Source organism: Limanda limanda, chromosome 9 (assembly GCF_963576545.1).
Source record: "Limanda limanda chromosome 9, fLimLim1.1, whole genome shotgun sequence".
Lineage (NCBI taxonomy): Eukaryota > Metazoa > Chordata > Actinopteri > Pleuronectiformes > Pleuronectidae > Limanda > Limanda limanda.
The window spans coordinates 29,271,109-29,291,383 of record NC_083644.1 but is presented as its reverse complement, the minus strand read 5'-3'; the positions used below and the strand labels follow the sequence as shown (position 1 = coordinate 29,291,383).

The 20,275-nt window shown below is 40.1% G+C and overlaps 1 protein-coding gene across 1 annotated transcript in view; it reads left to right on the top strand.

Moving 5' to 3' along the window:
• szt2 (SZT2 subunit of KICSTOR complex) overlaps positions 1 to 20,275 on the top strand; it is a 160,731-nt gene that overhangs the window by 101,555 nt on the left and 38,901 nt on the right. The window contains exons 48-56 of the mRNA XM_061078706.1: positions 44 to 208; positions 1,054 to 1,138; positions 3,658 to 3,831; positions 5,707 to 5,898; positions 6,191 to 6,390; positions 11,757 to 11,917; positions 12,306 to 12,403; positions 13,296 to 13,428; positions 15,160 to 15,290. Coding sequence (XP_060934689.1) covers positions 44 to 208; positions 1,054 to 1,138; positions 3,658 to 3,831; positions 5,707 to 5,898; positions 6,191 to 6,390; positions 11,757 to 11,917; positions 12,306 to 12,403; positions 13,296 to 13,428; positions 15,160 to 15,290 — 1,339 coding nt within the window. The remainder of the gene's footprint in view (positions 1 to 43; positions 209 to 1,053; positions 1,139 to 3,657; positions 3,832 to 5,706; positions 5,899 to 6,190; positions 6,391 to 11,756; positions 11,918 to 12,305; positions 12,404 to 13,295; positions 13,429 to 15,159; positions 15,291 to 20,275) is intronic.

Genomic DNA, 20,275 nt, shown 5'->3' with positions numbered 1-20,275 from the left:
AATTGCTTTGAATAAAAGCTTTCATCATATATTTTCTGCACAGTTCATCCAGCCATCAGGATCCCCAGCCACTGAGGTGATGAAGTTCAGCCTCCCCCAGTACTGTTTTCCTTGGATGACAGCTGTGGCTCACTACCTCAGGCAGAACCTCCTCATTTTCCTGCATGTTCCCAAGTACACTGACAGCAATACTGCACACCAGTTCAAGGTACAATCCCATCTGACTGTGGTCAGAACATATAAAAGAATACATTTATCTTAACATATATCTGTTTGTGTTCTGTGCATTTTTATCCATTTTTATCCAAGTGGCAACACTGGTTGCCACTTGGATAGACTACATGCACCACACCCCAATTTTCATAATTGGATTCCTGACCAAGCGAAGCCCTGATCTGGGTCATATGCAACTTTCTTTGCTTTGTTTCCAGCCTAAAAAATACTGAAAAAGTGAGGTTGAGGTGACGGCTAATCTGCCATGAGGATGATCTACATGATGTTGATGATGCAGTAACCTTGCACAGGGCCACTAAATGAACGTCTAGGTACAACGTAGATAGGTAGCAAGCTAACTGAAATAACATATTCCCCATTTCTTAAAAAAAAAATAACATTGCAGAATCTTTGGAATATTTCTTCAAGTATCAATCACTCATCACCAGATAATCTATGATGGCTCATAGTCCACATAATAAGAGACACTATTAGTCTGTGTGCACTGCGTTAACAGGGATGGACAAGTCAGTGTAATTAAAACCCAGTCAGTCTGACCGTTTACCTTAACTATTTAGGTTTAACCTGTAACTTACCTTCTTAAAAAATAAATAATTGCAGCCTGTAAACAAAAAAATGCCTTCCTGCACTTAGGTGACTGTTGCAAACATTTCTCTTTTAAGTGCTTTTGATTAGAAATTAATTAATCCCACATATCTGAAGCCCCCACCTCTGCAAAACCCTACACTTTCGACAACTCTCATTGTGATATATGAATAAATGCTTACCTGCGTGTTCTGAGCTTCCAGGGGCTAATTTTCTTTCCTGATTTATCTGCAGCACTGCTTTCATTTGAGCAGTGATGTGGTGGATGGTGATGTCTACCTCTACAACAAACCTGGAGGCCAAGGGACAGGAGGCAAAGGTAATGTCATTCATTAAAATACCACGGATACACCATCTTGCATGTCTGCACAGTAGTAATTGGTTGATGGGGCCGTGGTAGCAAGGTCTGGTTGATACACATGGTCAACCAATCAGGAGTCAGTTTCAATTCAGTTTTATTTGTATGGCGCGAAATCACAAAATCATCTCAAGGCACAAAGTTCTTGTTGATCGAGTTGTGTAATCTAGGACTATCGTACCTGCTCTCACTCATTGTATTATCCGCAGCAGCAGCAGTATATCAGTGTATTTTCTTTATTGATGACATTACTGTTGTGGCCACCAAACAATCTGTCTTTCTTCACCTTCACCTCCCTAACAAACACCTCATTGTTGGTGTTAGAGAGTTCTGCTTCTTCTTTTAATCACTAGAGGCCATGACTCACAGTACAAACCCATTGGTCAGCAGGATCATTTAATATTCATGAGGTGCTTTGCATTGACCATTTATGGTTGAATATGGGCATGTAGAGGTCAGAATGTGAGGTAGAGCCACTTTTCCAGATGGAGTGTGATTTATAAAGGGTGTGTGTGTGCATGGTTTTATAAATCGGAATCTTGTTTGCCTTTGGCATTTTACGCTTTTGTGCGCTCCTACTGTACACTTTTAGTATAAATCCGACACACTGTTTCATAATTTAGGCCCCTGGACATATTGATGTCTTCTCCACGATCCTCGTTGTTAATTGCTTTATTAGATAGGCAGCATTATTTTAATTGTTACTTTTTTAGTTTTATTGTTAATTTTCAACAATAGAAAGAGGGCTACTATTTAAAACTATTAAAAGAAAAAAAAATTACTGAAGAGATGGAGCTCTTACAATGAAACTAGTTTGAGGTAATATCGATATGTCACCTTGATACATTAGTCTTTGTTTGGATGATAAACCTTTCCCAAACTTCTTCATCGACTTCACATAGACATTAGTTAAGAATCATTTACTTTAACTATTTATAATTGTCTAATTAAATTCCGAACATAAGTACACAGCATAACAAGCTAATTCACGCTTCTCTTGTCTGTGTACACACTGATTTTTCTTTTAGCATTACCACAATTATTTTCAATAGGTGAGTTTCTCTCTATTTCATATTGCGCACCAAACCTCATGCTTAGGCTTCTAAGTCAAGTTGAAGTTAGTGACATACAAATACATGCAAAAGATTATCTTTGGTGTATCTCAAGATTGTTTCCTTGCTGTCTCTCGCCTTGAACCCACTTATTTCTCTCATTCCAGTCCACACATCCCTCACATTGTTCTGCTGGAGTCTAGCATCTAACTTTCTCCAGAGTCTTTGCACTCCCTCAGCTTTCCCATCAGGTCATGTTGTATGATCCACAGTTTTTATCTGTCCATAGACCTGAAGGCATTCTTCTTCTTGTTAAGAAGAACTTTCAGCTCATTTGTGATCCAAGGCTTGTTGTTGGGATAGCAGCATACAGTCTTGGCCAGCAAGGTGGTTTGTTGATGTCCTCCCCATGTGGCTCACAAAGCATATCCCAGTCAGTGGACTCAAAGCAGTCCTGCAGTGCCTCAATGGCCTCCTGAGTCCACCGCCTCACAGTCCTTGTGTTTGCAGAGGGACATACTTGGGTGTCAGCAATACCAGGTTGTGGTCAGATCTGTCGAGCGGGGTGGAAGGCCTGGAAATTAACCACCACAAACAATAGCATTATCTGAAGACAAAATACACCCTCTCAGACACTGATGTACTGTTACTGCTGCACCACCTATGTTAAAGACTGGTTGTTGCACACTCGGAGGATGTTACTTATCTCTCTGCAGCCCGCAACACAGTCTGTCAATGCTCCACCATTGAAACCGCTTACCGATGTTCAAGCGGGTCTTCGTCCCTTCATTATTCCTTTATCTTCTTAGCAGAAGTCTGTGGTGCTCTGATACCGATTTTGTGTATAACGTCCAATAAGGTAGCAGTGTTAGTATTTTCAGTAGCTAACCACAGTTGTTACATTTTGAAACATTACCTCTGAGATCAAAAAAATTTGATTGATCACATAATCTTGTTTGAGATACATGGTGCTCCTGCTTACTCTTTGTGTACAATAGTTGTCAGTACCATGTCAATGCCAAAGTATCCACAAGTATGCCACAAGCTTTGCAGGAGGGCAACTCTACTTTCTTTTTAAACATTTGCACAACTGAAGTAAGGAAGTAAAACATGATTTAAAATGGAATGAGAATCCCCTTTTCACTGTCAGCATTAAGCACTACAGTATAAGTTTTACATCTGTAGTGGTGTGACAGAAAATAATGATTAAAACAAACTATTAAATTTTCCAGGTTTACTATAGGATGTTTAACTCTGTGGTTTGATGATCATTGCTTCATTGTCAAGGATCTTGTGTCATTTTAAATGAAAGCCAATCATTTGTGACTGTGGATCGAAATTGTAAACCTAACGTGTTGGCTAGATTTCAGTTTTTTCAGCTTTATAGAAGTTTGTTGGTCCTTTTAACATATTCTCCTCCACCATCAGGTATTGCTTGCATTGCCCTCTCATTTGTGGATGCCCATGGTCATCCCCTTCAGGGTTCAACTCAGGACTGCACTACATTACAGAGATCAGAAAACTGCATCAGCCCTCCTCAAATAGACCATTTTGATGAGCTGACTAGTGTGGTTAAAGTGGACTCCATCTTTATCAGCTCAGGTACAAGTCAACTCAACTCTGAACAGCTGTAGCCAAACAACTTGGCCTGCATTGAGATTTACTTGATGTTTGTTTTTGAGGGGTGGTTGGAGTAAAATGGAATGTAAAATTAAGTTATGGTCAAATGGAGTTCATCACACATTGGAAGTACCGAAGCAACCAGTTAGTACGTCAAATGTATACAAATTCAAAAAAGGTAAGCAATTCATCTTTCTGAAATATATTAATTTATTTTAATTTCAACCTCTTATTTATAAAGCTAAATACAATGTCAAGTAAATGTAAATACTCTCAGTTTACTGATGGTGCAAGGTTCATGAACGAATGGGACCTTGGAACAGATGTTCCCTTGACATTTTAAAAACACAAGTTAAAGCAAAACATGTAGATCCAAAATTTCTGAGACATTGACCCTAATACTATGATGTCTGGAATGTCACCATAGTAAACAGCATCCAAATCAGTATATGAATGATGCATATTTAATTATATATGCATTACTATAAAATCCACAGCCGCCCATTACATCCAACATTATCCCTCATGCATTAATATTAACTATTGTTTGTTATTTTGAGAGGAGACACAGCTCAAATAATAACAGTACCACAGACACAATGACACATGACAAGCTCACAGGTTACAATGCGAGTAAGATGTCAACGAACTCGAAAAACGTCTATATCTGTGAAAGAGTCCCAAAAGATCCACTACTAGACATTCCAAAGGAAAAGTATATTCGTACACCTTTCAAAATGTATTATTGGGATGGAGGTTTACATGTTCAAACTATCCTGGTTTTTAGTTCTCAGTAAGGACCAGTTGCAAACAAAGCACAGGCTGAAGGAAGACCACTCGAAGTCCTCCTACACCTACTTTTAGTAGCCTGACTAAGTAGTTGGTCTTGTGACTCTTGTCTCGCACATCACCAGACAGTCAAAAGTAATGCTGCTTTCTGGGCTATACTTGTTTTACTTTTGGGCAGTTTCAAGATTATGAAAAGAATAGGGAGAGAGTTAATTAGATGATCTTTAAATCCTTGATGCTGAGGTCAAATTACACAAGCATATCTGGCTGAGATCTTATTACAGTGACAGTCAGAGTATAGCTCAATCTGCATGCACACACACACATACACGTACAAATTCACGCACAAACAATATATAAAATCCAAATATCAGTTAATCATATTGGTGAGTTAACACTTCTATGAATAGATTTTTGCTCCTTGAAGCTTTATTGTTAAATGTGACACTGTATCTCAGGGCAATACATTAAAAAACAGTCATAGTTTTCAGGGTTTATTAAAGTAATTTAAAATGGCTAAAAATGTCACTCATAATGTCCAACTACCCAGTGCACGTATTGTAAACATGAATATGATTTTTCATCATCCCTCTTAAGATGTGTCATTCAGTAGCCAGTCGAGTAGAAGAGGTCTGTGTGAGTGACTGAGCGAGTGCAGACGGAGAAGGATTGTTATTATCCTTGTGTGCAATACAATTTTACTGCACAGTGAACACTTCTGTTTATAAAGCTCAATATATCATAGTTAGGATAACCATAATCCTGGAAAAAAGTAGATTATCATTAGTACCCTCTATCGTAAAGTATTAAAACCACATTTTCCAGAAACCAAGCGCTCTCAGTGTGCCAACCCTGACACCCAACTTCTTAGCCTATTTGTATCACGTACATGTCTTTAACAATTTAAAACCATGACATTTCTGGATGCCATGAGCCTCTTTGGGAACTAAAACAGTATTATGTTTTGAACAGGCTTTTCCTCTTTTATATTTTCTCTCTTGTTTTCTTATACTTGGTCACAAATAATATTGGTATCATGCACTGTTGTGTGTTATTGTCTCCTAACAGAGCCACAGCTTTATGTGCGCTTTGACATCTGGGAACAAGGCAACATCAGCCCCTTACAGCTAAGTAATAAACTGCAGGCGGCACTGCGCCATGCTCTTTGTGATGTTGTCATGGAGCTAAGAATCCTGCCACATCCTCTGTGTGTGGATATGCTGTGCCTATCAACCAAAACCCAGAAAGAAGAGAATAAAGGTGAGGTGAACAACGAATGGTTTATATTTCTTCTGCACTGTATGTAATGTGTATTATACCTGTTTTCAATCAAATTGATATTAGAAATTTGCAGGGTATACTACTGACAACACGAGATCTGATAATGGATTTGTACTATCTTCATGTTAGTAAGCTGAATTGTGATACTAACTTTTTATTTGGTTGGCTCAACTAAAAAGGAGTGAGATTTGGGAAGAGCTTCCTTGTTTTGTTTTTTGTTGTTCAGTCTGTTGCGCAATTGTGGTAATTTCTGTCTAAAATGTGTCTTAAGGGCCGTTGATTCCTTTACCTGAGGTAAAAGAAGTAAAGGACAGCCCCAGGCAGCGCAGTGGCTCACGGGTCTTTAAAACCAGCCCTTCTCCCATCACCTTAACCCAAGTCGTGGGGAGCACACCCATTACAGGGACCAGCTCACCTGAGTCCACCACCCCTACTGGCAAGAGCACCCGCAGGAGTTTCTGGGATATACTGGTCAGTCCCTCTTTGGTTGCAGGCTTGAATTTTTGAACTATGCTCTGTGTAACATCATCAACAACTACATTAGTATTATAAATGAGTTGTGCATAATTAACCAAGGGTTAAATAAATATTAGTTATCATGTGATGTATTTTTATTTGCTGCCCTGCATATATCTAAACTGAGACAGGTTGATATTATTCACAATGTTTTCTATACATTTCTAATATGCTGATTTCATTTTTAAGAGATCAGTGGTCTACTACAAAGCAAGTAGGACTTACACTGATTTCATTTGGCTAACAAGGGAGGTCAGGGTTGAAAAACCCTGGTTCAATTCATTTCTGTTAAAAGTTAGCGAAAGCACTTATACCAAATCTCGCTTCACCCCAGCAGTAAGAAGGGCAATATGGTGAGACGTCTTACTCATGCTACTCAGAGAATCAGGGTTACTAAAGTAACCTAAAATTCTCTTTCTTAGCATTCGTTTCGACGTCTCACTCTGGGATATGGAGACTCCCGTATTGCCAGACAAGCTTATCTCGACGACCGCCAGCCACCCAACTTGTAGCACCTCGCAAATGTGACGGGCGAAGACCATCTAGCTGCAGCGCAGATGTCTTGGAAAGAGACTCCCTTGAACAGGGCCCAAGACGTCTTGAGACAGATTGTAGAATGTGCCTCTAACGCAATGGCGTCAACTATCCAGTGAAAAAGTATTTGTTTGGTGATAGGCTTTTCCCAGGACACAAAACACTGATCCCCTTTCCTTAAACTGCTTGTCCTCTCTACATACAGGTGCATCTCAATAAATTAGAATATCATGGAAAAGTTAATTTATTTCAATATTTCAAATAAAAATGTCAAACTCATATATCATATAGATTCATTACACACAGAGTAAAATGTTTTGATGATTATGGCTTAGTTAATGAAAACCCAAAATTCAGTATCTCAGAAAATTTGAATATAACATAAGACCAATAAAACAAAGAATTTTTAATACAGAAATGTCAGCCTACTGAAAAGTATGTTCATATATATATATGCACTCAATACTTGGTCGGGGCTCCTTTTGCATGAATTACTGCATCAATGCGGTGTGGGATGGAGGGGATCAGCCTGTGGCACTGCTGAGGTGTTATGGAAGCCCAGGTTGCTTTGATAACGGCCTTCAGCTCGTCTGCATTGTTGGGTCTGGTGTCGCTCATCTTCCTCTTGACTATACCCTATAGATTCTCTATGGGGTTCAGGTCAGGCGAGTTTGCTGGCCAATCAAGCACAGTGATACCATGGTCATTAAACCAGGTATTGGTGCTCTAAAATGTCCTGGTAGACGGCTGCGTTGACTTTGGACTTGATAAAAAACAGTGGACCAACACCAGCAGATGACATGGCTCCCCAAATTATCACCGACTGTGGAAACTTCACACTGGACTTCAAACAACTTGGATTCTGTGCCTCTCCACTCTTCCTCCAGACTCTGGGACCTTGTTTTCCAAATGAAATGCAACATTTACTTTCATCTGAAAAGAGGACTTTGGACCACTGAGCAACAGTCCAGTCCTTTTTCTCCTTAGCCCAGGTAAGACGCTCCTGACGTTGTCTCTGGTTCAGAAGTGGCTTGACATGAGGAATGCGACAGTTGTAGGCCATGTCCTGGATGCGTCTGTACGTGGGGGCCCTTGATGCACTGACTCCAGCCTCAGTCCACTCCTTGTGAATCTTCCCCAAATTCTTGAATGGCTGTTGCTTCACAATCCTCTCAAGGCTGCGGTTATCCCTGTTGCTTTTGCACCTTTTTCTACCACACTTTTTCCTTCCACTCAACTTTCTATGAATATGCTTGGATACAGCTCTCGGTGAACAGCCAGCGTCTTTAGCAATGACCTTTTGTGGCTTACCCTCCTTTTGGAGGGTGTGAATGACTGTCTTCTGGACAACTGTCAAGTCAGCAGTCTTCCCCAGGATTGTGTAGCGTACTGAACCAGCCTTAGAGACCATTTAAAGGCTCAGGAAACCTTTGCAGGTGTTTTGAGTTAATTAGCTGATTAGAGTGGGACATTGTGAGTCTACAATATTGAACTTTTCCCAATATTCTAATTTTCGGAGATACTGAATTTTGGGTTTTCATTAGCTGTAGGCCATAATCATCAAAATTAAAAGAAATAAACGCTTGAAATATTTCACTCTGTGTGATGAATCTATAGTTTCATTTTTTGAATTTAATTATCGAAATAAACTAACTTTTCACGTGCCCCAACCCGACCTGTTCAGTGACCCTCAGGACATCTCAATACTTATTTAACATGGTGTCTTAGCTGAACATAAGTCATAACAAACACATAGCAGTCAAACAGAACATAAACCAGTCCGTTACAATATTATCTGAGGAGAGACGCTGTCTAAATCGAATGCTTGCAACATGTCGTTGCTCAGTGCGCATAAAATGTCTGCGATGTAGCCTGAGCTAAAACAACTAACTCGACTTTGCACTACGTTACCCATGATTCATCGCACACAAATGTAGACCAAACAAGCAACGTATTCCAAGTGTTTTCTTCTCTGGCCAGTGTCTCGGCTCCGAACCGTAGTTGGGAGCTCAGCTCACTGGTTATTTTGGCTCGCTGACTGGTCGGTAACCAGCTGTCCGGAACACTCCGTGAATAAGGAGGAGGAGACGTTTCTTTACTTGGAATGCGGCCACTTTATTTCTCGGATATACAGCAGGAGCAACACTATCATCACCTCTGGAAGCGGTTGTTGTTGTGAAGAAGGCGTCAGGGCGCCCAACAAAGTCCATCAAGCGCCAAGACCGTCTCCTAAAGTTGATCCAGCTGAGGGATCGGGGCACCATTAGTGCAGAGCTTGCTCAGGAATGGCAGCAGGCAGGTGTGAATGCATCTGCACGCACAGTGAGGCGAAGACTTTTGGAGGATGGCCTGCTGTCAAGAAGGGCAGCAAGGAAGCCACTTCTCTCCAGGAAAAATATCAGGGACAGACTGATGTTCTGCAAAAGGTACAGGGATTGGACTGCTCAGGACTGGGGTTAAAGTCATTTTCTCTGATGAATCCCCTTTCAGATTGTTTGGGGCATCTGGAAGCAAGCTTGTCCGGAGTAGAAAAGGTGAGCGCTACCATCAGTCCTGTATCGTGCCAACAGTGAAGCATCCTGCCACCATTCATATGTGGGGTTGCTTCTCAGCCAAGGGAGTGGGCTCACTCACAATTTTGCTTAAGAACACAGCCATGAATAAAGAATGGTACCAAAACGTCCTCCGAGAGCAACTTCTCCCAACCATCCAAGAACAGTTTGGTGACGAACAATGCCTTTTTCAGCATGATGGAGCACCTTGCCATAAGGCAAAAGTGATAAGTAAGTGGCTTGGGGAACAAAACATCGAAATTTTGGGTCCATGTCCAGGAAAGTCCCCAGACCTTAATCTCATTGAGAACTTGGGGTCAATCCTCAAGAGGCGAGTGGACAAACAAAAACCACAAATTCTGACAAACTCCAAGCATTGATTATGCAAGAATGGGCTGCCATCAGTCAGGATTTGGCCCAGAAATTAATTGACAGCATGCCAGGGCGAATTGCAGAGGTCTTGAAAAAGAAGGGTCAACACTGCAAATATTGACTCTTTGCATAAACTCAATGTAATTGTCAATAAAATCTTTTGACACTTATGAAATGCTTTTAATTATACTTCAGTGTACCATAGTAACATCTTAAAAAAATATCTAAAAACACTGAACCAACACACTTTGTGAAAACCAATACTTGTGGCATTCTCAAAACTTTTGGCCACGGCTGTAGGTGGTTGTTCACTTCTCGTTATACACACACTTTTAGCGCCTTTTCCCACAATACCCAGGTGATAGGCCTTGTCGTGTTTCACTAAAAGTGCAGTCAGCCAATAAGAGGAGAGGCTCATAAATATTTAATGAGGCAGGCGAAAATAGTATGTTAAAGTAAAGGCTCCATTATGCTTCTACGTATCCGTTTCTCGGAGAGGGACGCACGAAGACCAGAGAGTCTTTTTGATTTATGCCTTTCCGACGACTATCCGTCTAAAAACAATACCCCACCAAACCCATAGGTGGCACAACGGAAGACAAGCTCAGAGAAGCCTACCCCATTTCTGGGAAGAAGTCCACGTGTGTTTATTTACCTCTGTCGGCTTGCCTCCCACACACTGAACCATAGCAACTAACAGAACTAAATAAAGTGACACCCAGCGGGTCAAAATGCTGATGTTATCGTTTCTTAGCGCAGCGGTTCCCCGGTCTTGTTTCCCAACTGTGTTGCTGATTCCACAGCTTGAATCTGCTTGAGGCTTCATGTAGCTTAAAGCTACACTGAGCTAGCTAGCTCCCCCCCAGCTTCCACACAAAGTCAGCAGGGACTCCCGACACTAACTACTACCCAGTGTTTGCTTCTAACCTGACGGTATTTGCTAGAAACAGTGTCATGATAGCAGTGGAATTAAAGTCGTGACATCGGGTTTTTGCACTGTTACCACCGCAGTTAGCATGGTTGCTAGCCCGCTAGCCTAGCCCGCTAGCGCCGTTTTGAAAGCTTGTTATAACCGTATGTGACCCTGCACACATGCCGTCAGTGCTCTAACGAGCCATCGTCAGCCGGACAACTCCGCTGGCTTAACACACACGTAGAATCGTAGTTGTGTTTGTGTTTATTGTGAAGCAGGAAGTTTGAGGTCCGGAAATGTGAAATCCTGAAATGACGTCGTAGGGAAATGATGTTGTACGGAAATGATGTCGTTCGCGGACCAATCACAGCCAAGGGCTGTCCGTTTTTCTAACACGGATAGTTAGAAAAATCAGAGGTGTACGAAGAGCTGTCCGAGGCGCTCGGAGAGGGCGTTTCACGGCGGATAGGGCGGTCCTATCTGTCCGTTTTAGAAAATACGGAGAAGCATAAAGGAGCCTTAAGTACTTATCTGTTCAGTAAGTGTAGGAGATCAGTTAAAGTAAGTGTTAGACATGTTCGGGTGTTAGCTGTGAGGACAGGAGTTGGCCTTAGAAGAGACAAGTTATGAAGAGGTTCTTGAAGATAGAGAGTTGTTCTGATAGCATTTGGTAGCTTGTTCCACCATCAGTGAACCACAAACAAGAGAACCTGCTTTGTGACTAGCTTTTTTGAAGGAAAGGCAGCACCAGCAGCGAAGGCCTATATGATTGTGTTAAAGTTTATAGGTGCAGACCCCGACGTTTCTCTTTAGGCAAATGTCACTGACTTGTATTTGATTCTGGCAGCAATAGGTAGCCAGTGGAGATCGATGAGGAGCATGTGACATCGAGCTTTGTCGGTTGTTCCTACTATACACAGAGCTAAATCTATTACATTGTATCCTTGTAGAGTAAGCCAGACTCATTGGAGCTCGGGAGCCCAAAGACAACTGATGACATAGTACAAGAAAAGGGAGAAGAAGGCCGAGCCGCTCGACGTAGACACAAGACGGAGACCATAAAGCAGCAGTGGAGCCAGGAGAAGGCTTTGGAGCAGGAGCATACCCATAGGTGATGTTTCAGTAACGTAACACAGTATCAATATCTTCATCTGGGTCATGTTTGTTTGTTGATTGTTTGTTATTATTATTATTATTATTATTATTATTATTATTATTATCCAATCACAAGTGGTCATGGGATGTGATAATCCTTATATTCTACATGTTTTTTTACATAGGATCAGAATTGTATAACCAGAAGAATTGCTTGTATATAGGGGAGACCCTTTCCCATACATAGATTGCCAAGACACCACCACCATTGACAGCTAATCAACAATATGTTAAACCACAGCAGAAACAGCTTTAAGACCAGATGTTAAGTGTATGTGAAGTTCTTAACCGTCCTTTATTGATAACATATCTTTTAATAATGAATGCATGTTTTGTGACTGTAGGCGGCAGGTGTCTCATTTGGAGGAGGGAGATCTAGGCACTCTTCACCCTGTCTACCAGGATACATGCCAAGCATGGATCACTTTCATGGCGAAACTTGGTTAGTGTTATTTTATGTCCTTAGATTAGGGTCAAACTAATTTTGAGCCTTTTAAGTTCACACGGAATTCCAAAGTTTGGAACCCTAATTGCAATCTTTGAAACCTCTAAAGAATTTGCATGTATAGAAAAGATTTCTATTTGTAAAAATATCTGTGAGACTACAGTTGCATGTACATTGTCTTTACACCTGATTTGATTGAAAAATGGTGGTCCACTGACTATACAAGTGTCTTATCAAAGGAAAGAGGGTTCTATTGTCCAAAAGTTGTAGTTGATTTTCAAATATGTTTGAGTTGGTGGGCTCCTCTCTGACCCAGGTGGGTTAAATTTTATCTGAAAATGCTGTAGAAAAAAATTGTTTAATGTGCTCTATAAACTATTCAAGCAAACTCACCTGGGTTGCAGAGGACCCTCTGCCATTTTTCATTCCTAAAAATCTGTAACACCTTTCCACGTCCATGACTCAGATAAATGTTATACACTTGCTCCATGTGCGATCATCAGCTTATTAGAACTCTGCTGACTGACTGAGTTTGACAGTTTTCTGATTTGTATTTATATGTGCACAAATACCCTAATCCCTAACCTCAATGACCTCAATGACCGGATGAAAACATTGCAATGCATTCCATGCAAGTCAAGATATTTACATACTCCTTAATGCAGTTGTATTCTCGCCGGATTTATTTACAACTAAAAACATTGAAATTATGTTTAAACACCACTTTACAAGCAATATGCCTTGTGACCCTAATTTGAGCCTATATTATTTAGCTTGCCAAAAATTGGAAAATATATTCTGATGGATTACATTTCCTGATGTAGAGGTTTTATATACTGTAAGTTGATGTACCTCTTACCAGTTATCTCTGCTCCTTCCCTTAATACAGCCTGCCCCTCCATTCAGCAGTGCACGGCTGATATCGCCTCACACTTCCTGCTGCCTTCTATCTTGGCAGAGCTTGTCAGTTTGGTCAGTACTCTTGCCAGTGATACGACTGTGAAGGTATTTGAAAGGACAAGGTGAGTTTTTGTGCTGGGTATAAAATCATTGATAATTTTAATAATGTTCAAGGTTGTAATCAACAGATTTCCTTTATTTATGTTGCTCATTCTTTGTGAGCAACATGCGAAAAAGTGTTTTGCGGACTCAAACACTTCATATTAGATCATATAAGACTGACACAGATATTCATTGGTGTAAAGGAAGCCTATCTCCTTTACGATAACATTCCTCTTTAGCAATTAGTCTTCAAAGTAAAAACTTGTTTGTTTTGTTGCTGCAATGCTTTATAAAATATGAAATAATAAAGCTAATTTAGTTTCATTTTATGGAAAACATTCTAGCTCTTAGCCCTTCCCTTTCGTTTTTGCCTTCACATGTAGCGGTACACCCTGTCCCAATACTTGGGACGCAGGGCTAGGGATACGAGTTAGGGCTGTATAGCCCACAAAACAAAGATTTTTCAGACCCACACTTCAAACTGAGAGGTACCCAGAATGCCTTGCAAATCACGTCAAGCTGGGAGAAAGACCCACAAATGTAGTACTTTCTCCATTAATAAAGATTTAAAAATGACGATAATGATTTAATATATCAATGTAGTATGGTAATTTTTTCACAACAACATTTAAAGAAAAGATCGCAACCGCTAGCATGCTTTAGTTAGCATAATACAGATGCATTCTTTTTGCATGATAATTCCGTATTACACATGGTTTCATGTTGCATCCGCCCTCTTTGAAGACACGTGATGCACTTGATTGAACCCACGTTTACTAGCACTTAACTTCTCCTCTAATAACAAAGCATCCCGGCAGTGTTGCATACAGACCATCGCTAGCAGTCTGCAGCTGTGTGCTATTATTCATATGTAAAATGGGATTGGGCCAAAGTAAAAGTATATATATACCATCACAAACTTTTAAGTGACAGTATATTGTAGGTCTTTTTGAGGAGTACTCACTAATGACAAGGAATAATTGGGATCAGAGTATTACCAAAGGTCCACCAAACAGCCCATTTCAAACAGGCGGACTTGGAATGGGCACCGCAACAGTTACTTGAACTGGCATTTAACTTCTCTCAATGCTGACATACTGCTGATGGTCCTATTATTTACAGTGCAGAGTCTTGACCTACCTCAGGTGCTTCAACTGATGATTTCACCTTTGATTGCTGATAATTCTATTTACATCAGATCATCATCAGTCAGTTTTACCCAGCAGAAATTGAATCACTTCCACTTTAAATGTAAAATCTTAATTTTAATTTCTGACAGTGATGCTGTTCACGTTGGGTCCTCACTGTCAACACGGAACAAATTGTGTCAACATGGAATAATATTTTTGTGTTAATTAGTCACCTGCACTTTCAGCAATGTACGTGACGGTGCCAAGTAGCTTTTTTCCTTCTTTTTCTCTGTATTGTCTGGATGTAGAAAATAGGGAAAACGTTTTTTCTATTACATTTACAGCTGGTTTCACCTCTTGTTAAAGCTAATCGTTCTACTGGCAACAGCTGTGAATCTCAGATGCTCTCAGCCATTACACTGCAGAGTCTAAACTGCAACATATGCAAACAACATTTATAATACTTCTTTGTTAACTGTGTGAATCTGTAATCATCTGACAGCTCATCATTATCAAATATTAACTTTGCATTGTTCTCAGTATCTCAGACAAGCATTTTGTAATAGCTGTGTTATATGTACATTGCAATAATGTTTTTCTTCATTTCGTAAACCTTTTTAGCTACCCCCCATCTGGAGACATATTCGTACCATTTGCTCTTATCCAGAACCTCGGCCAGCCTTCAGATACCAAAAGGAGTTTCATTCTTGTTGGCCGCAACTTCAATCAGTGGCACTGTAGCACAGAGCAAGGTAACTGCTAAACCGGCGTCTCTAAAAATTCTCTGCTGTCATCTTCTGCCAAGATGCTCATTCTATGTACTGTTTACTAATCTGTACCATATATGCAATTATTGATTATCAGTCCGTGATTCAACATGACTGTCTATAGTCAATTAGGTTTTTTGTTTTTAAATACTTAATTATGACAAAGTCATAATTACTGATTTCTGCCAAATATTTAGTTTGCATGTCGAGTCCATGTCTTTTGGTGAATTCGGGTAATCCGGGACATTGGATAATCTGGGACACCTAAAATTCATTTAATTTGTGTTCTAACTCTATTCAACAGGTCTTCTACTAAAGGTTAGCATGGCCATCATGTGATTGAAATCACATGACTTCATGGATGATGTCACAGAAAGTGGCGGCGGAAATGTCAATCAGATGCTCCCCCTTGGAATTGCATGTCAAGATAAATGACATAGGATTAATGGGATAGTTCATCCAAAAATGAAAATTCACTGATTATCTATTCACCAGTATGCCGATGGAGGGCCGGGTGTAGTGTTTGAGTCCAGAAAACACTTCTGGAGACTCAGGGGTAAACTTTGTAAGAGCAGAATCTAATACAATTGAAGTCAATGGTGAATACATCTTCAGATGTATTAAAACAAAAAAAACGTAACCTGCCTCCATACTGCTAGTGTGGTTCCGACATTTATATTCGACTCGAGATTCGGTAATTTACACCGTCTTTTAAGCCTAAAAAGAACCATCATGGCGGACTTCTATGGTATCATTAAGGAAGATTGGCTGGACTTCTGTTTAAAATTTTGAGTCAATCGCACTAATGGTGTGAAAGGCGTGGACTGTGAAAAAATTTTTTTCAAAGCTTGATTACAGCACTACCATAAGGCCAATTGAGCTCATGTTACGAAGAAAGTTAATGAACATCCATTCCAGTTATTTTGCCAAGTTTCGTGTCTAGCTCATTCAAACTCATGGGAATTTGAGCTGAGGCGGCAGACTACAAATAATAATAATACGAATAACAACCCACAGTAAAAAAAACAATAGGCTTCAGGCCCTTCATGCCCTTCAGGCCTCCAACCATAATAACAAACCGAAATAAATACAATAGGGTTGTGGCCATCGGGCCTCAAACTTTAATTAGAGAAATATAGCATTTGAACTACAATATGAAATAAAATGGGGTGATCGATTTTGACGATCTCTCACCTGTAAGGATTGCCCCAATAGAAATACTGAATGTATGATCCGTTTCTTTCTGTTGAATTACATTTTACTGATAGAAACCTTTAATTAGATGTTTTCAATGGATATTATAGTTGTTTTTATTTAAGATGCGGGTATTTATTTATGTGTGTGGAAGCTTGGGGGGGACGCTAGCTGGGAGGAAGCTAGTTAGCTCCGTGTAGCCTCAAGCAGATTCAAGCTGTGGAATCAGCAACACAGTTGGGAAACAAGACCGGGGAACCGCTGCGCTAAGAAACGATAACATCAGCATTTTGACCCGCTGGGTGTCACTTCATTTAGTTCTGTTAGTTGCCATGGTTCAGTGTGTGGGAGGCAAGCCGACAGAGGTAAATAAACACACGTGGACTTCTTCTTCCCAGAAATGGGGTGGCTTCTCTGAGCTCGTCTTCCGTTGCGCCACCTACTGTTTGGCTAGGGACGGGAATCGGCAGGGACCTCCCGATACGATACTATCACGATACTTAGGTGGCAATACGATATGTATTGCGATTTCTGTGGGTATTGCGATTCTGTAAGTATTGCGATTCGATATTACGATTTCCTGGGATTTCTTTTGGTTATTTTTTTTTTTTGAATACTGGACCATGGAAAAATGTTGAATCATTCCTTCAAATACAACACAGTCAAATTCACTTAGAGCTTTACCAGTTTTATTTTAGATATTAACATTAACTTAATGACTGCCGGGCAGCCAATAGAGAAAATAAATAAAAATGTGCCCTATTATTGTATAGCCCCTGTCAACTGCACACAAACTGACAGATTAAGAAATGTATGCCACTTGGGCTACTTTTAAACAATAAATAAAAGGTAAATTAAATATAATGAATAAAAGTTTACTTAAAATATAAACTTTGAAATAAACAAAAAGTAGGCCATTGTTGTTTGCATGTAGCCGATGCAAAGGTAGTGCTTGGGTATGTTTAGATTCTTGTGCAAAAACAAGAGCTGGTCAACATGCTCTGGGTGATGTTGCTCCCCCAATATATCCCCCCCGGTATAAACTAATAAATATGTTTTAAAAAAAATCGATTTGGGAGGCAGCATATCGATTTAAAATCGTCATTCACAAGAATCGCGATTTGTAACTGAATCGATTTTTCCCCCATCCCTATGTTTGGCGGTGAATTGTTTTCAGACTGATTGTCGTCGTAAAGGCATAAATCAAAAAGACTCTCTGCTATCCGTACGTCCCTCTCCGCGAAACGGATACGTAGAAGCATAATGGAGCCTTAAGTCTCACTGTCCATGCCGCCTTGCTCTTTGTACCATCTTTGTTTGCCTACACAAGACAGTTCAAATGAGGATAACACCCCAGTGCTAAATAGGTTCACACGTAAGTTTACCTTTCAGCTTGATAAATTGATGCTGATGGGATGACAGACCTAATTATGTTTTTTGTTTCTAAATGGAGATGCAGCTCTTGATATGCAGTATTTGTTGCTGTACACATGCTGTTTGAATAATTTGGTTAAAGTGATCAAGTAATCCACTGACAGGGTTCATTCTGGGTCTTTTTTTACAGTCTTTTCCAACTCTTACTGCTCCTCTTTGTGTCTATCATTTGTGCTGCGGACTGCCAACCAAGTCTAAGTGTACAAAGTTTTCGCCCATTCTGAGTTTACACGTGTCCGATGACAGTGTTTAAGTACGTGTGTCCGTGTGTTTGTTTGTGTCAAGTGAGAGAGAGAAAGAGAGGAAGAGGGCAAGCAGGATATGCTGAGGAATGAATGTGCAGCTATAAAAAAAGGGTTGCCTCATTTAGAAATGTATTGACCAGTGTGTGTGTGTGCGTGTGTGCATTTAGGCAAGTGCACAATTTTGCTTTGCCCTCAAGTTCTGGGACTATCATACAGAAGCTACGCAATACGGTTAGAGTAATGTGATGGAAATTCATCTTGAGATTTTAAATACGGAAATTCTCAGACTGGAGGTGCTTTTGAGTCTTTATTATAATGAGCTCTGTAGAGTTTATACAACAAGGAAGGGTGCTCAAAATAGAACAACTGGCAGCAAGTTCACAAAAGCCAGAACTTATACAAAGAGGCGTTACATAACACATAATATGAAAAAAAGAAGACATGAAAGACATGAGATCACCATCTGTGTCTATCTGCTGTGTCTGTCCGTCTGCTGTACCAGTTGAAGGATTTCCACTACCCTAGACACTTGTTAGTGGAATTTTCCATATCAGTAATCAACCGCTTATAGTGATCATTTTGGCCCAGGACAAATGTGATCACTGTAAGTGACTTCCACTGTATTATGTTTAATGTACACTACTGTTCAAAAGTTTGGGGTCACCCAGACAATTTCGTGTTTTCCATGAAAACTCAAACTTTTATTTATCTAATGAGTTGCAAAATGAATAGAAAATATAGTCAAGACATTGACAAGATTAGAAATAATGAGTTTTATTTGAAATATTAATTTTGTTCAAACTTTGCTTTCGTCAAAGAATGCTCCATTTGCAGCAATTACAGCATTGCAGACCTTTGGCATTCTAGCTGTTAATTTGTCGAGGTAATCTGTAGAAAATTTCACCCCACGCTTCCTGAAGCACCTCCCACAAGTTGGACTGGCTTGATGGGCACTTCTCGGTACCATACGGTCAAGCTGCTCCCACAACAGCTCAATGGGGTGGAGATCTGGTGACTGCGCTGGCCACTCCATTAAAGACAGCATACCAGCTGCCTGCTTCTTCCCTAAATAGTTAGGGAGGACCTGTGAGGCGTCTATTTCTCAAACTAGAGACTCTAATATACTTGTCTTCTTGCTGAGTTGTGCACCGGGACCTCCCACTTCTCTTTCTACTCTGGTTAGAGCCCATTTGTGCTGTTCTCTGAAGGGAGTAGTACACACAATTGTAGGAAATTTTCAGTTTCTTTGCAATTTCTCGCATGGAATAGCCTTCATTTCTAAGAACAAGAATAGACTGGCGAGTTTCACATGAAAGTTCTCTTTTTCTGGCCATTTTGAGAGTATAATCGAACCCACAAATGTAATGCTCCAGATACTCAACTAGCTCAAAGGAAGGCCATTTTTATAGCTTCTCTCACCAGCTGAACAGTTTTCAGCTGTGCTAACATAGTTGCACAAGGGTTATCAAGGGTTTTCTAATCATCCATTACTCTTCTAAGGCGATTAGCAAACACAATGTACCATTAGAACACTGGAGTTAAAGTTGCTGGAAATGGGCCTCTATACACCTATGTAGATATTTTATTAGATATTTTATTAAATATCTACATCTACAATGAAAGTTTAAATATATTAAATGTAATCTGATGTCATCAAAGCACTGGTGCCATCTTGTCTTTTGATGTGTAATATTCTGTATGAGTTTTGCTACAAGATTAAGTGCGGGTCGGATTGCATATTTCCTTCTGACCCCAACCTAATCCCGATTCGATTAATATAAACTTCACTGAGTTTGTTACCCTGTCCCTGACACACATGGTTATTGCTTGTTTTCCCTTATAACGCAGATGTCTATTGTAAAAACATTATCCCAGCCAACGTGACATTATATCATTTCAAACTTTATGTCAGACCCTGGATATCCACACTACTGATTTGTCGGTCAAATCTTCCCTTACCATTAGAAAATATATTTTTGCCGCAACATTAATACAGAACTACACATCAGGAAAACTAGATAGTGCGATTACCCTGATGACATCAGATTTCATTCCATATATACAAACATTTCAATCAATATATTCAAGTTATGGTCC